Source organism: Neopelma chrysocephalum, unplaced genomic scaffold (genome assembly GCF_003984885.1).
Source record: "Neopelma chrysocephalum unplaced genomic scaffold, ASM398488v2 Primary Assembly neopelma1_61c, whole genome shotgun sequence".
Lineage (NCBI taxonomy): Eukaryota > Metazoa > Chordata > Aves > Passeriformes > Pipridae > Neopelma > Neopelma chrysocephalum.
In genome coordinates, this window is record NW_020897718.1 from 816264 (window position 1) to 832767 (window position 16504).

The 16504-nt window shown below is 46.0% G+C and overlaps 3 protein-coding genes across 5 annotated transcripts in view; 1 reads left to right on the forward strand and 2 right to left on the reverse strand.

The window, feature by feature from the left end:
- Positions 1-778, reverse strand: part of GTPBP2 (GTP binding protein 2) — a 16464-nt gene extending 15686 nt beyond the window's left edge. The window contains exon 1 of one of the 2 annotated variants that reach the window (XM_027682095.1): positions 604-778. The gene's annotated coding sequence lies outside the window, so the exon portion shown is untranslated. Of the gene's footprint in view, positions 1-463 lie in introns of both variants that reach the window. The other variant, XM_027682094.1, reaches the window with a different exon arrangement.
- Positions 779-1203: 425 nt separating this feature from the next.
- MAD2L1BP (MAD2L1 binding protein) lies at positions 1204-4196 on the forward strand. The gene is made up of 2 exons (XM_027682093.1): positions 1204-1428; positions 1953-4196. Exons 1-2 carry the CDS (start codon positions 1243-1245, stop codon positions 2481-2483), a joined length of 717 nt encoding a protein of 238 aa, XP_027537894.1. The 5' UTR covers positions 1204-1242; the 3' UTR covers positions 2484-4196.
- On the reverse strand, positions 4091-14291 carry LOC113966945 (epoxide hydrolase 1-like). 2 transcript variants are annotated; one of them, XM_027682091.1, is made up of 10 exons: positions 14127-14290; positions 12794-12817; positions 11722-11935; positions 10732-10912; positions 9711-9941; positions 9218-9347; positions 8057-8271; positions 5884-5992; positions 5427-5552; positions 4091-4495 (listed from the first exon to the last, which is right to left on the reverse strand). In XM_027682091.1, exons 1-10 carry the CDS (start codon positions 14153-14155, stop codon positions 4294-4296), a joined length of 1461 nt encoding a protein of 486 aa, XP_027537892.1. In that variant the 5' UTR covers positions 14156-14290; the 3' UTR covers positions 4091-4293. The 2 variants fall into 2 exon arrangements, with proteins under 2 accessions (XP_027537892.1, XP_027537893.1); XM_027682092.1 differs by lacking the exon at positions 12794-12817 and having other exon boundaries at positions 14127-14291.
- Positions 14292-16504: the final 2213 nt, after the last annotated feature.

The window sequence follows — 16504 nt, forward strand, 5'->3', positions numbered from 1 at the left end:
TCCGACACCCGCGAATCCATGGCGGCCAGCGCGGCCCCGCCGCCCCGGTGCGGCGCCCGCTCCGCTCCGCTCCCCGCCCGGCTCCGCCGCCCCGGCGTCACCGACCGCCGCGCGGCGCCCCGGGAAAGCGAGTCCCGCCCGCCTACAACGCCGAGAACGCACCGCGCGCGGCCCGCTCCAAACTACAGCTCCCGGCGTGCCCCGCGGCGCGACCCGCTCGCTGCCGTACAGGATCCCTCCGCGGGGGCGCATGGGAGTTGGAGTCCGAGGGAAGGCGCGCCGCCTGCCGGCCGCGGCGGACAGCGTACGGGATGCCGCCGCTCCCCGGGCCCTGCCCGCCGGGGCCTGTCGGGGCCCGCAGGTTTCCCCTTTGGCATTGCACAGCCCTGGGTTCCCTGTTCATTGACAGCGAACGGTCGGCACCCGACCCAGCTGGCATCGGGACACTGGTGCATTTTCGAACCTGTGTGCCATCGGAGATGCCTCATGAATACACAGAGGCAGCAGCTCTGTGCGAAGCAATCCCAAAGGACGCATTATGCTCGTACCGGGGGGCGGCAGAAACAGCAAAAGACTCTCCTGCTGTGCGCCGCACCCCCTCACCGAGTGTTTTTCCAGTCTCCATTTCCACCGCTACCGCGCCTCCTCTTCCTCCGCCGCATCCGCTGAGGCGGACGGCGCTGGGTCAGTGTTTGTACACCTGCCACACTCTGTGACGCTGTCAACAACAACCCGCTGCGAGAGGCGCCCGCCCTCCCCTCGCCGTGTGCTGGAGGCGGTACCCAATGAGCGCAATGTTTCCAAACACGGCGCTCCCTGCGTGCTCCCCGCCTCCCCGCGGCGCGGCGAAGTCAGTTCCTTCGCAAGGGCTGCCGGGGAGCGGGGCGGAGGCCAGCGCAGCGGCTCCCGGGGAGCCCCGGGCAGCGATGCCGCCACTCCCGGTACCGCCTCAGCGGGGCGGGCACGCCATCCGCGGGGCAGGGCCAGCCCGTTCGGTCACGCCCACATGGGGCGGGGCTCCACCGGGGCCCAGCCTCCTGCCGCGCCCGCGCGCGCCACCGCCCCCCTTTCCAGCAGTCGCTGCGCCTCCTCCCCTGCCGCCGCCGGAGGTCGCGCGGGGCGGCCCGCGCGCCGCTCCCGTGAGCCCCCGCGGCGGCCGCGGCATTTAAAGCCGGTCCGGCCGTTGGCTGGGGCGTGGTCGTGGTTTACGTTTCCTTGTCGCTGCCGACGCTGGATCGCAGGATGAGGTCCCGGCGGAGCAGGTCGGTGCCGGGCACCCCCGCGGTGTCCGTGGCGTTTCCGGGCGCCGTGCGCCGGGGAAGCGGCTGCCGCTTCGCCTGCGAGCTCCTCAAGCATGTGCTGCACCAGCGGAACCAGCTCCCGCTGCCCTACGAGCAGCTCACCTACTTCTGCCGGCGGGCGGCACAGGTGAGGCGACCCTCGGGGTGGGAGGTCGGCGGGGCGGCCGTGGTGCTGGAGTTCTGCCTGTGAGCTCCTGTTCTCGTACTGTAACGTGTCGGTGCATCTAAAGGAAAGCGCTCGTTATAGCTACATCCCTAAACGTTACGTCTTCTTCTAAAAAAAAAAAAAGGCAAGGGCAACGTTAAGGTCAGGCTGCTGAAGGTCTCGGCAAGTTTCTCTTTATCGCTTGTTATGCTCCTCTGTGCTGAAGGCATGTCGCTGCTTTGGCTGATCTTTGAAAGATAGGGCTTCTATTTTTTGTGGGAATTTGTTTCTACTGTGATTTGGATTCAAACTGAGTGTTTGTCAAATAGGGTGTGCTTTTGTGTTCCTCTTTTGTCTCTGATTCTCTATGTGAGTGAGTACCTATAGCTCTCAAAAGGAACACAACCCCCTTGTTCCTTGTGGGATGGGCCATGCTTTCTGCAGAGCATATTGGGACTAATACATCCTTATAACTAAGTGTACTAACCTGTTTGTTTGTTTTCCAGGATGGAGATGGGATTGAGAAGCCACCCTCCATGGGCCTGGGAAGCAGCAAGTGCCAGCAGGTGCTAATGGAGCTGGAGGGATTGTTCCAGCATCTGGAAGTCATGTTTAGTTTGACACTGGTTCCCCGGGTTCTTTTCCTACTTGGAGGAAATGTCATGAACCCCAAGGAGCTCTATGAGCTGAACTTAGAAGGGATCTGCGAGGGCAGTGCTGAGGAGAGCCTACAGACTGCACCCTGTGTTCGCCAGCTCTTTCACAGCCTTTTTGTTGCAGACGTCTTCAGTGAACTGAAGGCTCTCCCTGTCACAGGCACGCTCGTCCTAGTCCAGGGCCACCGGGACTGTGGTGTTGAGTGGTTCCGGCCCAAACTGAACTACAAAGTGCCAACGCGAGGGAGGAAGCTAACTGTTAGATTGTCCTGTGAGGGAGACCCCCACCTCAGTGCCTCACCTCCACAGCATACAGCACCTGAGTGGGAGGACTACATCTGGTTCCAAGCACCAGTGACCCTCAAAGGCTTTAGTGAATGACTGGGCTCTGTAGATGTCTAATTGGAATATTAATTACCCTTTGTTAAGTGTTAATTTTATCCAGTGTAACCATGTATCTTTTTCTGTCTGAATTTTTTTTCTCCAGAGCGTTTACTGTCTTCGTGTAGCTTGGCTGCACTCATCTCCCATCACTTCCTGACTTCTTGTTGAAGGCAAATCCCCTTTAAGGCAAAGGTGCAGTGATTCCTTAGGGACTTGAGCTGTAGCAGAGCAGATGAATTAGTGTGTTGGGATGCACCCTGCTGTGTGCTTAGAAGCAGTTGCAGCTCTTGGTACCCCATTAACTGCTGCAGTGCCTACCCCACTTGAGTAATCAAGTGATTGTCCATCTATTTAATAAAATTAGACCTCCACACAACTCTATTTCAGTTCCTTAATGTTCCAAAGAGTGAGATTTCTCAGCAGTTGGGAGATCTTGTACCTAGTGCTATCCTCTACTGGAAACTGAAAGTGCTTGACCAGTTCTGTGGAGGCAGGGTAGCAATAAGCAATATTTTTTTTTTTTTAACAAATCCTCAGTCCAACAGCCCTGACAATCACTTAGATATACAGATACAATTAAAAGTAAGCAGTTTTTGCTAACCCTCTTCAGAAAAGGAGTTCTGCCTCAATAGTGTAACTTATTCTCACTAAACAACAAAGTAAGCAAGTTTCTTGCTTGCTTTTATCTCTTACAAGTCTTGGACCTAAACTTTTCTAGAATGGGTAGAAGTCAGGGGATTGTGATGAAGTTCAGCACTATCTTTATCTGCCAAATTCCTGTTCCAAGTCATATTATATCACTTGGAAGCAGATTTGAGCCTGTTCTTCTGAGCTGTTGTCAAGTGCAGAACAGGACAGGGAGAGAAATCCTTAGAGTGTGGTGTGTTATAAGTAGACACATGCCTAGCTGACTGAAGATGTAACAGCTATCTGTGATGTAATGAGCTTTTAATAGTTTCAAATAACTGTCCCATATGAAGAGAAACTTGAGCCTACTGGTAGTGAAGGTGCTTGCAGTTAGTAGCCGAAATTGCACAATGGGATGGTAAAAATCCTTTGAAAAGAGTGTAAAGGTTTGATGTAACCCTCTGCACTTGGTGCATATTTTAACTTTGACCTTTTGGAATGGATTGAGATTATAGAACTGGGAGGAACTTGATTTGATATTTTTGAACTTGGAGAACACCAGGAGTGCTGTCTCTGCCATATTATCCATTACTGCACATTGTAAACAGTTGTTAGCTGCTAAAACTTGTTCTAGGGGAGAAACTGCTAGAATGAAGAAAGCTGCCTTTTGTGCAGTTGTCCACTTGAATATGTAATCACAGGTTTTTGAATGAAATATAACTTGAACATAGGAGTGTTTGTGCTCAAGAGATCAAAACCCTTTAGACTTCCACCAAAGCTGCTTGTAATACATATTTAAGAATGCTAGTGCCCAAGTATTAAAGCTTTTGAACACAAGCCTTAGCCAGTTTCTTTCACGTCTCTGTCCCAGTTGAATGCAATGTTACTGCAATAAACTGTTTACATATTCTGTTATACTTGAACTGTGAATTCAGCAATGATATGGTGCTGGGAATGAAAGAACACAAGATGCTTTTGGGGTTTTTAATTTTTTTTTGTTTTTTCTCCTTATAAAAATCTTTACAGCTTGATTAACAAGTTTAGTACTGTAATTATTATCAAAATAAAATGACAGTTTCTATATGTGGTTATATTGGATTTATTTAACCCCTCAAAGCGAAGGTTCTGCTGGTGCCAGAACAACTTGCTTCCATTCTATGCATGTATTTAAACTGCAGGTTTACAGCTGTTCCACTTTTCTGACAAACTGCATGATGTCTTGTGCCAGAAGCTTTGGTTCCTCAAAGGCAGCAAAATGCCCTCCACGTGGCATGTAAGAGTAAGTGATGATGTTCTTGTAGACATCCTTTGCCCAGGTACGTGGTGTATGAACTATCTCCTGAGGAAAAGCCGCAATCCCTGTGGGGACATGTACACCAAACCTAGAAGACATAAGTTAATTGCATTTTTGAAACAAATCCCAGGGAAAGTCTATAAAAACTTTCTGACTGGTAACTGCCAGTTTCACCACAGCAACACACTTTGTGGTCTGCACTCTGCTGAAGGGCTTCACTTCTGTTTGGGTGTCCTTGAGTTTAAGAAGGTTATACCCAAAGATGTGTAAAGCAGAGCTAACTTTGCACACAGTTTGATCTTTAAATGTTTCAGGTCTTTGAACTTAGGTTGTTCTGTAATTTTGTGCTATGTGACGAGATGCTGCACCTCTGTGTGAAAGTCAGAAATGAACCAGCTCACGTTTGATTTAAACTTGTGGTACCAAATGTGTAACAAATGACTCTGGAGAGGGAAGGTAGATGGGTTCAGTCACAAAGAAAAACACTGTCCCATTTGTTTGTATCATCTGTTGCTTGGAGAAATCCACTCAGCAATGGTCAGCCTCTCCTAAAGTCATCTTAACATACCAGCTGTCAAGAGGTGCTTGGTTTCAAGCACCGCTCTCCAAAATCCTTCCCCAAGTTTGTGCTTAACCACTGTAGTTCTTAGTTTATCCTCCAGCAAGCCATATCCTTCCTTATTCAGTTTAAACTTCTCTCTTGGATATGCCCATGATTTTGTTTTGTTTTTACTGAACTGAGCTAGAGGATACATTTGTTTGGTGAATAACTATGTAGACCTGTATTTTGAACACAAGACTGCATTTGATGCTTTGACAAGAATGTATTGTCTTGGTTGCAAGCCACCTTGTGCGAATTATAGGTTCAAAAGAAAAGTGACTCTTAACTATATTTATCGAAAGAAAATAAGAACTTCGATTTTTGTTTTTCTTTTTTCCTGAGTTAGATGTGCTGTTGTAAGTGATCTAAATGTTTCCATCTCATTTGCAAATCTGTCTTGCACCTACCATTTCATTACCTGTTATAAGCATTTAGATGAGGGTCCTTGGAAAAGTTCTCCTTGTAGTATCGCATTGAGGACACAATGGAGGATGTCACCCAATAAATCATCACATTGGTCAAAAGCTCATCAAGAGAGTATTTGCTGTTGAGAGAGAAGGATGAAGAAATTTAACCGGAAGCTATTTCTCAATGCACTGTATTGAGCTCATGTCCTGAAGTTGTTCCTCTTGTTCTCCACTCATTTTCAAGCAGCGAATTAATCCGCACCCATGTGCCCAGAGCAAAAACACCTTGTTCTGAAGCAATGGTTTGCAGACAGTCTGCTATAAGTTTAAGCTACTACTTGTCATTTGTAGTCTTTCATCCTTAAATTTCAGATTTGACTGGCCAATCTTTTACCTGAATCCTCGTATTGGTTATCATCACTCATTCTTTTAATGAGACTTTGCATGGAATAACATCTGTTTTCTTACCTTTCTAAGCCTCCATCATCTTTATGCAGAAATGATTTATCCGTCCAGGTGGAGAATTTCTCCAAAATATATGCAGCAAGCCCCACCGGAGAGTCATTCAGTCCACAACCTAATTCAGGAGAACAGAAGGGCTATTGCAGTTGCCTGGCATTGCGATACTTCAGTGGGAGTTAAAGTGGACTTTCGTAAGTGTTCAGTTTTCTATGAGAATTCAGTAGAGAGTCTGTATTTTACCACACCTGATAGTACTTTATTCATGACAAATTCCCCCCAGGGGAATTCCAGCTGTAACCAGTGGCACTACAAACTCAAGTAATTCCTATACAAAAGAAGCTAGGAACTAAGAAAGTCCTGTTGGCTTCTTGGTAATGTGTGGCAGAAGCAAATTCAGATGTAAAGGGATTACACTCTGAAAAGAAATTTCAGATAAAATATTTGGGAGCACTGTCCTGTTTTGAATGGGCAACCAGGACTGTTAGTGCTGTTCATCACTTTTTATCTAATTTAAACAGTGGAATGTTGAGTATCTGTTATCTGTTCCTCCCTTTGGGAACATTAGCAAACATTATAAATATAGAAATACAGTATGAAGAATCCTAGGCTATGAGCAGCATCCATAGAAGCACTGTATAGTCACTTCAGTCTTTCTCCCCTTTATGTATTCTTCTGATTCTAAAATATAATTATGAAATAGGGTTAACAGGGATGCAACAGATTGAGTATCATGGATTTAGTGTTTTCTTTTTTTATTCTCTTTAACAGTTTATAAGATTCTCTTAAACTCTGAGCAGGCTGATGTTTCTCATGGATTCTCTCATATGGCAGAAGCCAAACTTGACCCTATTGTGATTTTCTTCCTCTACTTAAATTGCTTTGGACTTTGTTAACATCGATTTTTATTGGCTGGTTTTATCAATCGGTCACTTATATGTTTTTTTGCAACTCTACAGTTATCTTTAGATTAAACCAAACTTTGGATAGCTGTCAATTCTTCACCTAATCATTAACTTTTATTTAAAGAGAAATCAGGATCATGCTGAAATTTATAGGTGCCAGCACAGATTTTTGTGATACTCTCCCTCCCCTGGAACTTGCTTATTTATTCCTATGCTCGGATTCTCATGTTGACTAGTTTTAATCCTTTTCTTAAGGCAGTTTAATTTCTTAAGAACACTGGAGGAATCTCAACAAAGTATTTTCTGGAAGTTATATAAGTTCCATTACTGGACCCACACTCTTTGATTCTGCCAGAGCTCTGATTTTTGAAGTATGATTTCCCTGTGATATTATCACCTGTAAATCAGTTCTCCTCTTTAAAATAGCTCTGCTAGTTTTCTGATCAGAGACTAGACATACTAGTCTTCATTTTTCTCAGGTTACCTTCACTGTTTGGCCCTTAAAAAAACCCCAAACAACCAGAAATGCTGCCACCACAACCTCCTTCCAAACTGGTATCTTGTTTTTCTCCTTTTTTTTCTTTGGTATTGCAATTACTTCAAGCAACAGACTAGACATTAGTTGACATTTCAGTTTAAAATTTTTCTTCTTCAGTGAATTGCCAGGATGGGGTGCTATTTGTTCTATGGTCTCCCCAGCTGACAGCTGTGCTGTCTTTCCTGACAAGGGGTTATTTCAATAAAGCAATACCCCAAAATCCTCTCCAGTGGGGACTGATGCAAATAATTTAACTTTTATGAAATGGCCCTATCTTTCTTCATACTCCTTATCTACTGGATCCAACATATCAGGCTTCTGGCTTTTCACGTGTTAGGGCTGTGCCTACCTTTCTGCAAGTTTCACATTGCACTTACTTGCTTTGGATATTTTTCTTGTTTTCAACCACATTTATTTCTAGAAGCTTCAATTTCAAGACTCTGTGCTTTACTTTAGGAGACTTTTTGGAAAGGGGTTCTTTGCCTGAGAGAAGTGGCATGCTATTTAAAAGGCCTTGAAAAGTGATATTTGAAATCTCCATCTTTTTTTGAGCTGTTCCTTTTAATTTTGTTTTACACAGTTCTTGTCCCCATGAACTCACTGCCCACATGGGTCTTGCACTCAGTCATCAAAACTTATTGCTTCTCAAACTTGGTTGGCCTTTGTTTACTGTGAGATTTTTGTATACCATAAGCATTTACTCTACAATCTTCACAGTGATAGAGAGAAGGTACATTACCTGCAGTGTCTGGTTTGGTGGCTTGGATGTGTAAATATCCAGACTCTCGCAGAATGTCATAGACGTTCTTCTGCACGAAAGGGTAGATACGTCGAGCATCTTCCCTACTGAGGCCTACAAGCCATGGTACATAAGCTCCAAGCATTATGGAAATCAGCCTTCCCAAACTTTGTTTGCCAAGGAAGACAATATTCAGATGAAGCCCTCTCACAGATCTAAAATTAGGTTAACGAATAGAAGGTTAAATCAAGTGATTTTCTGTCTTCAGATTTTCTAGAAAACACGCCTGACTGGAGCGGTGTTAAAAGCATTTCACCGAGACAAATACACAAAGCCCTTCAGGTTTATCATGATTCAAAAAATGGCAGTTAGAAATGGTCCCATGTCCATGCAGCTGTGCCACTGGTATGATGTTAGCTTCAGCTACTCAGTTTCTGGATGTGGCATATCCACGCTGGTAGCTCTGGCTGTTGATCTTGTGTTGTTCCATGCTGTAGGGAACAGGCTGTGCTGGGTATTTTCTAAAAAGCACGAGTAGACCACATGTGGCCACTGTGTTCTGGGCGTTGTGCAGCACAACTGCAATTGGGAAGAGAGAGCTCCTCAGCCTGTAATCTACTGCTTTAGGACCTTTCCCACTTTATCTATTCTCTGACCCAAGTGTGGCTGTGGTGCCTGGAGAGCATTAAATGCCTCTTCAGCACTAAGCTGTGATGCTATCTTCTGAAGAAGGTATTGTGCTTCTTTTCCAACCAGTCTCAAATCTGCATTTTACATAGGAAAGTCCTATACTTTGTGTGTTTAGCAGCTGAAAGGCTGAATTCCTCCCTTCCTTTTCTCTGTGCTGATTTTAAATTTATCTCCGTCCTCATTTAGAATGATGATCTGTCTCCTTGAGATCTCAAATCAAAACACAACAGAGTTTACTTCCATGTCTAGTGAAAGAGAGCCAAACAGCACTGAAATTTAGAAAGCACAAGAACTGTGCCAATATCAATGCAAAGCATATGAATACAATTGAATATGCGAGGTGGGTTTGTTCCTGAAGGAAACAGCAGAAGGGGATGAGATGCAGGGCAAACAGAAGGCAGGACCATAGAGCCAGAAGGTAGGGTAAGAACTGGAGGCAGCTTTTCTGCACTGGTTTCTTTTGCTACTTACTGTGGCAGCATCTGGGCCATGTTTGTGGTAATACGAGATCCCCAGTCTCCTCCCTGTACGTAATATTCCTTGAAGCCCAATCTGTTCATCAGCTTATGAAATATCCGAGCAGTTGCTATGGAGTCAAAGCCTGTAGGTACAGAGAAACACATGAGATCTGTTTGTCCTAGTGTTCATCCCCTGGCCAAAGATTGTGGCCTGACAGAGGCATGTGAATATGGGGCTGTGGGAAGGCACAGTGTGCCATGCTGGTCTGCCTGTGAACACAGGATGATAGAAAGCCAGTGGGAAGTGGAGAAAGTGGAAAGCAGACCTCGCTTCCAGCTACCATTGTGCTCCAAATCTCCACAGCCAGCCCCAGAGCCTCAGCCACATGGGCATTAGTGAAGAGCCAGGCATCTGCATTCACAGACTGCAGTGCCCAGGGGGGCTGGGGACGGCTGAGGTGTTACTCCAAAAACTGTGATTCTTACAGAGCCTTTTCATCACTTACCTTGCTGGTGAGGGGCCTCTGAGAAGCCATAGCCTGGGATGGATGGGCAGATAACCTCAAATACCACATCACCCTCGTTCAGGCCATGCTTGGCTGGCTCGGTGAGCAGAGGGATGATCTTGTAGAACTCAAAGAAGGAGCCAGGCCAGCCGTGGACCATCAGCAGAGGTTGAACAGCTCGACCATGAGGAACATAGGATGGCTTCACGTGGATAAAATGGATATCAATTCCTGCCACACATCCAAGACAAATAAATTAAAGCTCTGGGTCCATCATAGCTTCTGCTCTAGACTCTGAAGAAGGAGGGTGGCAAAATTGTAATTAGCATCTGTAGCAGAAGAAGATGATTACTCAATCAACCCATGGCAAGATGATGCCAAATGAAAGGGGATGCCTGTATCTATGTCTCATCTTTTACATACAGACAGAGGTATTGACCCCAGTCTCAGGTACTGGGGTCACAGGAGATTGAGCTTCCTCTCCTGAGAAACTGGTCTCACAGTATATAAGTAGAGCTGCACTTAATGAAAAGCATAATGAAGGTAATAATAATATGTGCAACAACATTACCAGATTACAAAATATGTGGGTGATTAAAAGAGAAATATGGAAAAGTAAGTGCATGATAGAAGTTTAACCTAGAGATCACTTACATAAAGTCTGGCTAACCTCACCTGGCTAAACTGGGTGGTGGTGGGGGATATTCTAGCCTCAGAGTCGGGCTAAATTTCACAATTTCCAAAGGTGGCTTCAAGGCAATAGCTGAAGAAAACCTCATCGTTAGTTAGCTCAGGTTCAGAGGCTGATGAAGCTCATCTGGAAGCAGACCTAATCTTATTGCTATTTTTAATGGACTTAATCTCTACAAGGTTATTAATAATAGAGCCTTGAGTGATACTTCACTCATATCACTAAGCTGTTATGCATACTGTTATCTTAAATATTGTAATTTCTTAAATCTCCCCCTTCTCTCTGTGCATTTCAGAGTGAGACCTGCTCAAGCCACAGAGGTCCCCTCACCTTCAATTGTGGTGTGGAAGTGGGGGTATTTGTTCAGGACTTCCACTTGCTTGCGCCAGTCGAACTGGTTCCTCCAGTAGGACACCACCTTCTTCAAGTAGCTGGAGTTGAAGCCATAGTGGAAGGCGGCCCCTTCCACATGTGGTGTGTAGCGGGCCTGATCCAGGCGCCGGTGCAGATCCTGTGGAAGGGAGCCCTTCTTGAGAGGTTTGTCAGCTGCCTGCATGTGCCTTATGCCAGGACAGGCACAGACAAGCTCTCCTGGCTCCACTGGCTTTTGTGTTGCTCTCTGGGACACCACAACCCCTCCTGAAGCAGTGCCATACTCTGCATGACCTCCTGAATTGTTTATACGGGGAGTATATTTTTCTACAGGTTATGAGTTCCCCTAGGGTACCCAGGACTACTGGGTCCTAATTTTGATTTGGTGCTAACTCACTTTAGGGTTTTTGGCACTAGCAGCTTGCTAGCACTGTCAGCTGGGAAAATAAGAAGCTCAGCCTGAGCTGCAGAATGCTGGTTGGCCAGATAATTAGGGACAGGCATGCAGGGACAGAAGTGCTACAACTTAGTCAATACCCCATCCCTCTTCACCATTCTAGCCCTTCCCTCTGCAGACGTCTGTCAGTCCTGCCCTCTTGGTGCCACTGCTGTCCCAACACCCTCCTGCCCCTCTCCACCATCCACAGACACACTGTCAAAGTCTGCTGCTCAAAGTGTGGCCTTTCTGCAGGAGCAGCCACAGGTTGCATGAAGGGTCTGTTGTCTCAGAAAGTCTTTATTGAACATTGGAATGGATCTGAGCTCAAATCCTGTTCATAAATGATGGTGAACCAGAGCATCATCTGATGGAGCTAAGTAGCAGCACTGGCATATATAAGTGCATTGCTGTCACCCCAAGACATAATCTTGAAGCAGTGAGGAGGGTGATGGACTGCCTCCATGTGCCTTGCAGCTTTCTGCCCCTCCTTACATCCCAGCTACTGGTACCTCGATTTCTTTGTCAGATGTTTCAATCTTGAAGGGACGGATACTTTCATCTTCTCTCCCTTTTAGGGGTCTTTCACCTGAGCCCCACCATCCATCACCCATTTCAATAGTCTTGATCTTGTGTCTAGATCTCAGCCAGTAAATCAGGATCCCTCCAACCCCCAGGGCAGCCACAGGGACCAGGATTGCATTCTTCTGAGAATATTCAAAAGACCTGAGGAAGCATAAAATTGTTTGTGTTCAACAACAGAAGTGTCAAGGGCAAAGGGACTATGCTGAGGCTTGTAATCACACCCATTGGGACTGAGCAGGAACAAATGCCTACAAATCCCATGCAGTCAGCAGGGACTGGATGTTTTTATTTTTTCTGAAGACCACAGGCAAGAATTGGGGCAGAGTTATATTTACCAATGCTTCTTAGGGATCTCAAGTCCTTGCTGATTAGGACTTGCTGATCACAAGGCTTCCTTGTACCTCTCCTTGTGAACCAGGGTGCCCAGGGGGACAAGGTTCAATAGCATATGGGCCAATCTATTTTGAGGCAGGCGTGGAGTGAACTAAATGGTAGCAGCTGGACTTCTTCAGGGATAAAAACTGCATGGACAGAGTGGGCTGAGGACCAGGCAGAGAGACAAAAGTCTTCAGCTGCTGAAGAGAGCTGGATGCGCTAGATATGCTTCTCTTGCCAGTGCTTTGTACATAATGATCTCTTAGGGCAACACTGGCCCTCCACTATAGCTTTCCAGTAAGGCTTGTCTGCTGGTGCCCCTCTTTCTGTTCTAAACAGAAAGGTTCAGACTGGAGGCGTAGGAGCTAAGTTACTGGAGTTGGATTTCACAGACATGCAGTCCTAAATGTAGTGTACCTTCCCTCCTCTCTGGCCTGTGCTTCAAGTTCTTTGATTTCCTTTGGGTATTAGTAGAGGTGTCTGGGGCTATTGCAGGGGGCTGCAAGGGGACTGTGAATGAAGATTTTGTTGTTGTCATCTAGAGAATGAAGGGACTATGCTGCACCCCAATTAGAGTGCTAATCCAAATTGGAGGCTTCAACACAGAACAGTCGTTTCACTCACCTGATCCGGGACAAGACGCTCTTCCTACAAAAGGGGGAAAAAAGAAGGATCCTTATAGTCTGATACCAGCCCTTGGGGATGGTGCGAAGAGTGTCACCTGCCAGCACGTTTATTACCCAGCCACCCAATCACAAGCTGTTTAGCCACCTGGCAATATCTGCCATTATTTTTCCTACTTTTTGGATAGGATGTAAAGAGAAGGGCTCAGAAAACACTGCCTATGCACAAAGAGACAGTGTTCCTAGGCTGTGTTTTAGCTAGATAATTTGTTGCCATAATATTTCCTCCTTTAGCATAATTTAGATAAAAGGCACTAAACAACTGGGTAGGTGTCCTTGGAGTGTTTCATCCTGTGAGCAGCTGTGTTACTTCAGCCAAGAAAATAGTTTATTTTGATTGCTGTGTAGCAATAGGTGAACAGCCTTGGCAGGAGACCTCCAAGCTCACGGGTTACTCTGCTGCCAGCCATGTAGTATTCAACATGCTGCAGGGCTGGCATGAGGAGAAGCTTGTGGGACCCTTTCCTGTTCAGAGTTCAATGAGCCACTTTACCTTTGCCACTTCTAAATACTCCTGACTAGATGTCAACCTTTTAGTTCTCCTGCAAGAAAAAGAAAGTATCCTCCTTGGTTCTCTTTAAGCCTAGTAGATTCTGGTACAAAAGCACAATCTAAATTCTAGCAAAATTAGATGCAATAAGAGAAAGTCTTGTTACTCTGCCTTGTGGAAGGCAGCTAGATTAGGGAGTCATAATTGCAATACCTCGAGAAAACAAAACAAAAGTCAAAAAAGAAAAAGCCATGAAAATCCGTGAAAAACCAAGTGCACTCGGTATTTTCTTTTCACCTAGTATCACTTCTCTCTGCTGTTTGGGGTGCAGAACCTGGTGCCTTTACTGGATATCCCAGTAGTCTCCAAGGCAATCTGGTAACAATCTCTGAGACAGCCTATGTGTGATTTTTAAGGACATAACTTCTTAAGTTGCTCCCAGACAAGAAAGAACAGGGTTCCTGAGAACAAATAGCTTATGCAACAGGTAGTAATATCTCCCTGTACTTACATCCTGGAGGTTAGTGAGCAGAGGCATGAAAGCAGTTATGGCAATAGCATAAACTGCGCTGCTAACAAAGCAAGCATGTCCCAGAAGCAGGTCTCGGAGTGACATAAAACAAGGCTCAGTCTATCAAAAGCTTTTCTGCACTCATGCTCAGGAGAACTCAGCTGCATGTTCCCGCTCTCTGATGGTCTGGTGACCCTCCTGGGGCTTTCTCCCACCCCCAATCCCAGGGAGCCCAGTTTGGAGTCCCTCCTCCCCATGTCGAGGAGTTCTTACCAGGCGTTTGGAAGAATATCCTGCCACATGTCTGCTTCTCTTTGCCTGGACGCTGCTCCAAGTGACGCAATCCAAGTTTCTCCTCTGCTGGCTTTCTCTTCCGCAGTGACGCTGTCTCAGGGACAATGCGATCTACATCATCCATCAGTGCCACCTATTGCTTAAGTATGCAGTTGCAGACTGAGTTCAACAGAGGCAAAGTCCTGCGTGGGGCGGGAACAGCCCTGTGCACCAGCACAGGGCAGATACTAAATGCTCAGAGAGCAACCCTGCGGAGGCTGGCCCGAAGTCCTCAGCTCAGGCTGTGTCAACGCTGTGTCCTTCCAGCAAAGGCCAGCTGAATACAGGGCTGCATAGCAGGAACGTTAGCCAGCAGGCTGAGGGAAGGGATTCTTCATTCTCTTCAGCACTTGTGAGACCACATCTGGACTGCCATGTCCAGTTCGGGGCTTGCAGGTAGAAGAAAGACTGGAGTGAGCCCAGCCTTGGAGGTATAGGGCCACAAAGCTGCTGCAGGGTTGGAGCATGTGGGGTATGAGGAGAAGCAAAGAGACTTGTTCAGCCTGGAGAGGGAAGGGTAAAGGGTTCAATCTTATTGCTGTCCCCAGCTAACTAGTGGTGAGTGTAGGAAAAATGGACCCAGAATCATCCTGGAGTAGCAGCAGTTGAATAAAAAAAGGCAATGGACACAAATTGCAACAAGGGAAATTTGGTCAGATATGATGACAAATTACTTGAATGTATTCAGACACTGGGACAGGGGGCCAGAGAGGATGTGGGATCTCCATTTTTGGAGGCATTCAAAATTTGTCAGGAACAAGGCACTGAGCAACCCGACGTAGCCTAAGCTGCTCAGAGCAGGTATTGGGATGAGCTCACCTCCAAGTGTCCCTTGCAACCTGTGTATCACTTGGCTCTATTCCAGGTGCACCTATGATTTGCAGCAGCCAAAAGAAAAAGTTCAGTTTTTCATTTTCCACAGAAATCAATGCTTTGTTTTAGCGGAGGCAACTAGATTTATTTTCCCTCATGGCTGGTAAAACCTTATTGGATAAAGGCTTTTCCTTCCTAAATTGTTGCAGTGTCCTTGCTGTGTTTCACTTCAGGAATAACTGCATTTTACCATCAGAGGAAATGATTCCTATTTCTGTGCAATGCTTAAGGTGAAGTACCATCACCAGTGAGGTTTGTGATGATTAAGTCTCGTACTGCTGTGAGTTCATATACAGCCACTATGCCATTGGAAAGAGCCATCAGGAAGAAAAGTTTGTAAATCCTTCATCTGGTTGAAGTTCAATTTTTTTCTACACCATAGCTATTTCTGGTTGTATCCATCTGGGATTACTGAGCTCTAAGGTTCTATTACTCACACAAACTCAGCTCTCTTGAGGCTCCTTAGAAGGTGGTATCCCTGATTGTGAAAGGACTATAGTCAGAAGACTAGAGAATTATTAGTAACAAGAGGAAAGAGTTACAACCCAGGTGGAAGGCAGCCTAGGACCCTGTAAGGTGCCAGGTTGAGGTACAACAGGCTGTGATGTTTTCAGGAGACAAAAGCGACCGCAGAAAAATTCTGTTTCTTACTTAGCACTAGGAAAAAGCATAGAGGCTGGTGGAGGAAGGTCTGGCTTAAACATCTGAGAGTAAAATTATCTATGCCAGGAATGTGGGAAAAGAGCCAACAGAGCTCGTTATCGCTGCAGAGAAAAGACACAAGTTGCTGTTCTCTGTCTAAAAGATTTAGGAGAATCAAAACAGTTTTAATTTAAGATATAAGGGATCACACTAAGGCCATTAGTGCCCCGGGGCTAAAAGACAACAATTTGACACCGATAAATTTGAAACAGCTGAGATGTCGGAATCCTATCTACTGAAATTCGGGGTATGTGCAGGAGTTTTGTGTGAGCGTTGGTGGGCAAAGATCAAAGGGGCCCAGAGAAAATCCTGCTCTGGGATGATGCTGCAGCTTGTCTGGTGGAAAATTTTCCCCCTCTCTCTTACAACCTCTAGTGGCCAAAATGCACACATCCAGGCAGAAACTGCTTGCAACAAGTCTGCCTCCCACGGGATTTTGATGCGTGTGCCATAAGCGGAAAGGGGAATCCCACACGAAAAAAACCACAAAAGCATCTCAGAGCATATCCCTGCATTGGAGCAGGATTCCTATTTGACAGAGGTCTCAGGAAACCTGTTTTTAAAAAGCCTTCTTGGAGCACTACTGGAAAGTTTTCTGACTCTTTCCCAGGGCTGTGATTTTGCTGGTTTAGCTGCTATTCTGGCATAAGAAAAAAAACCAACAAAAAAACCCCCCAAAACCCCCAAAACAGAAACACAAACAAAAAATCAGAAACCCATCCACCCTTCCCCACCCCCAACCA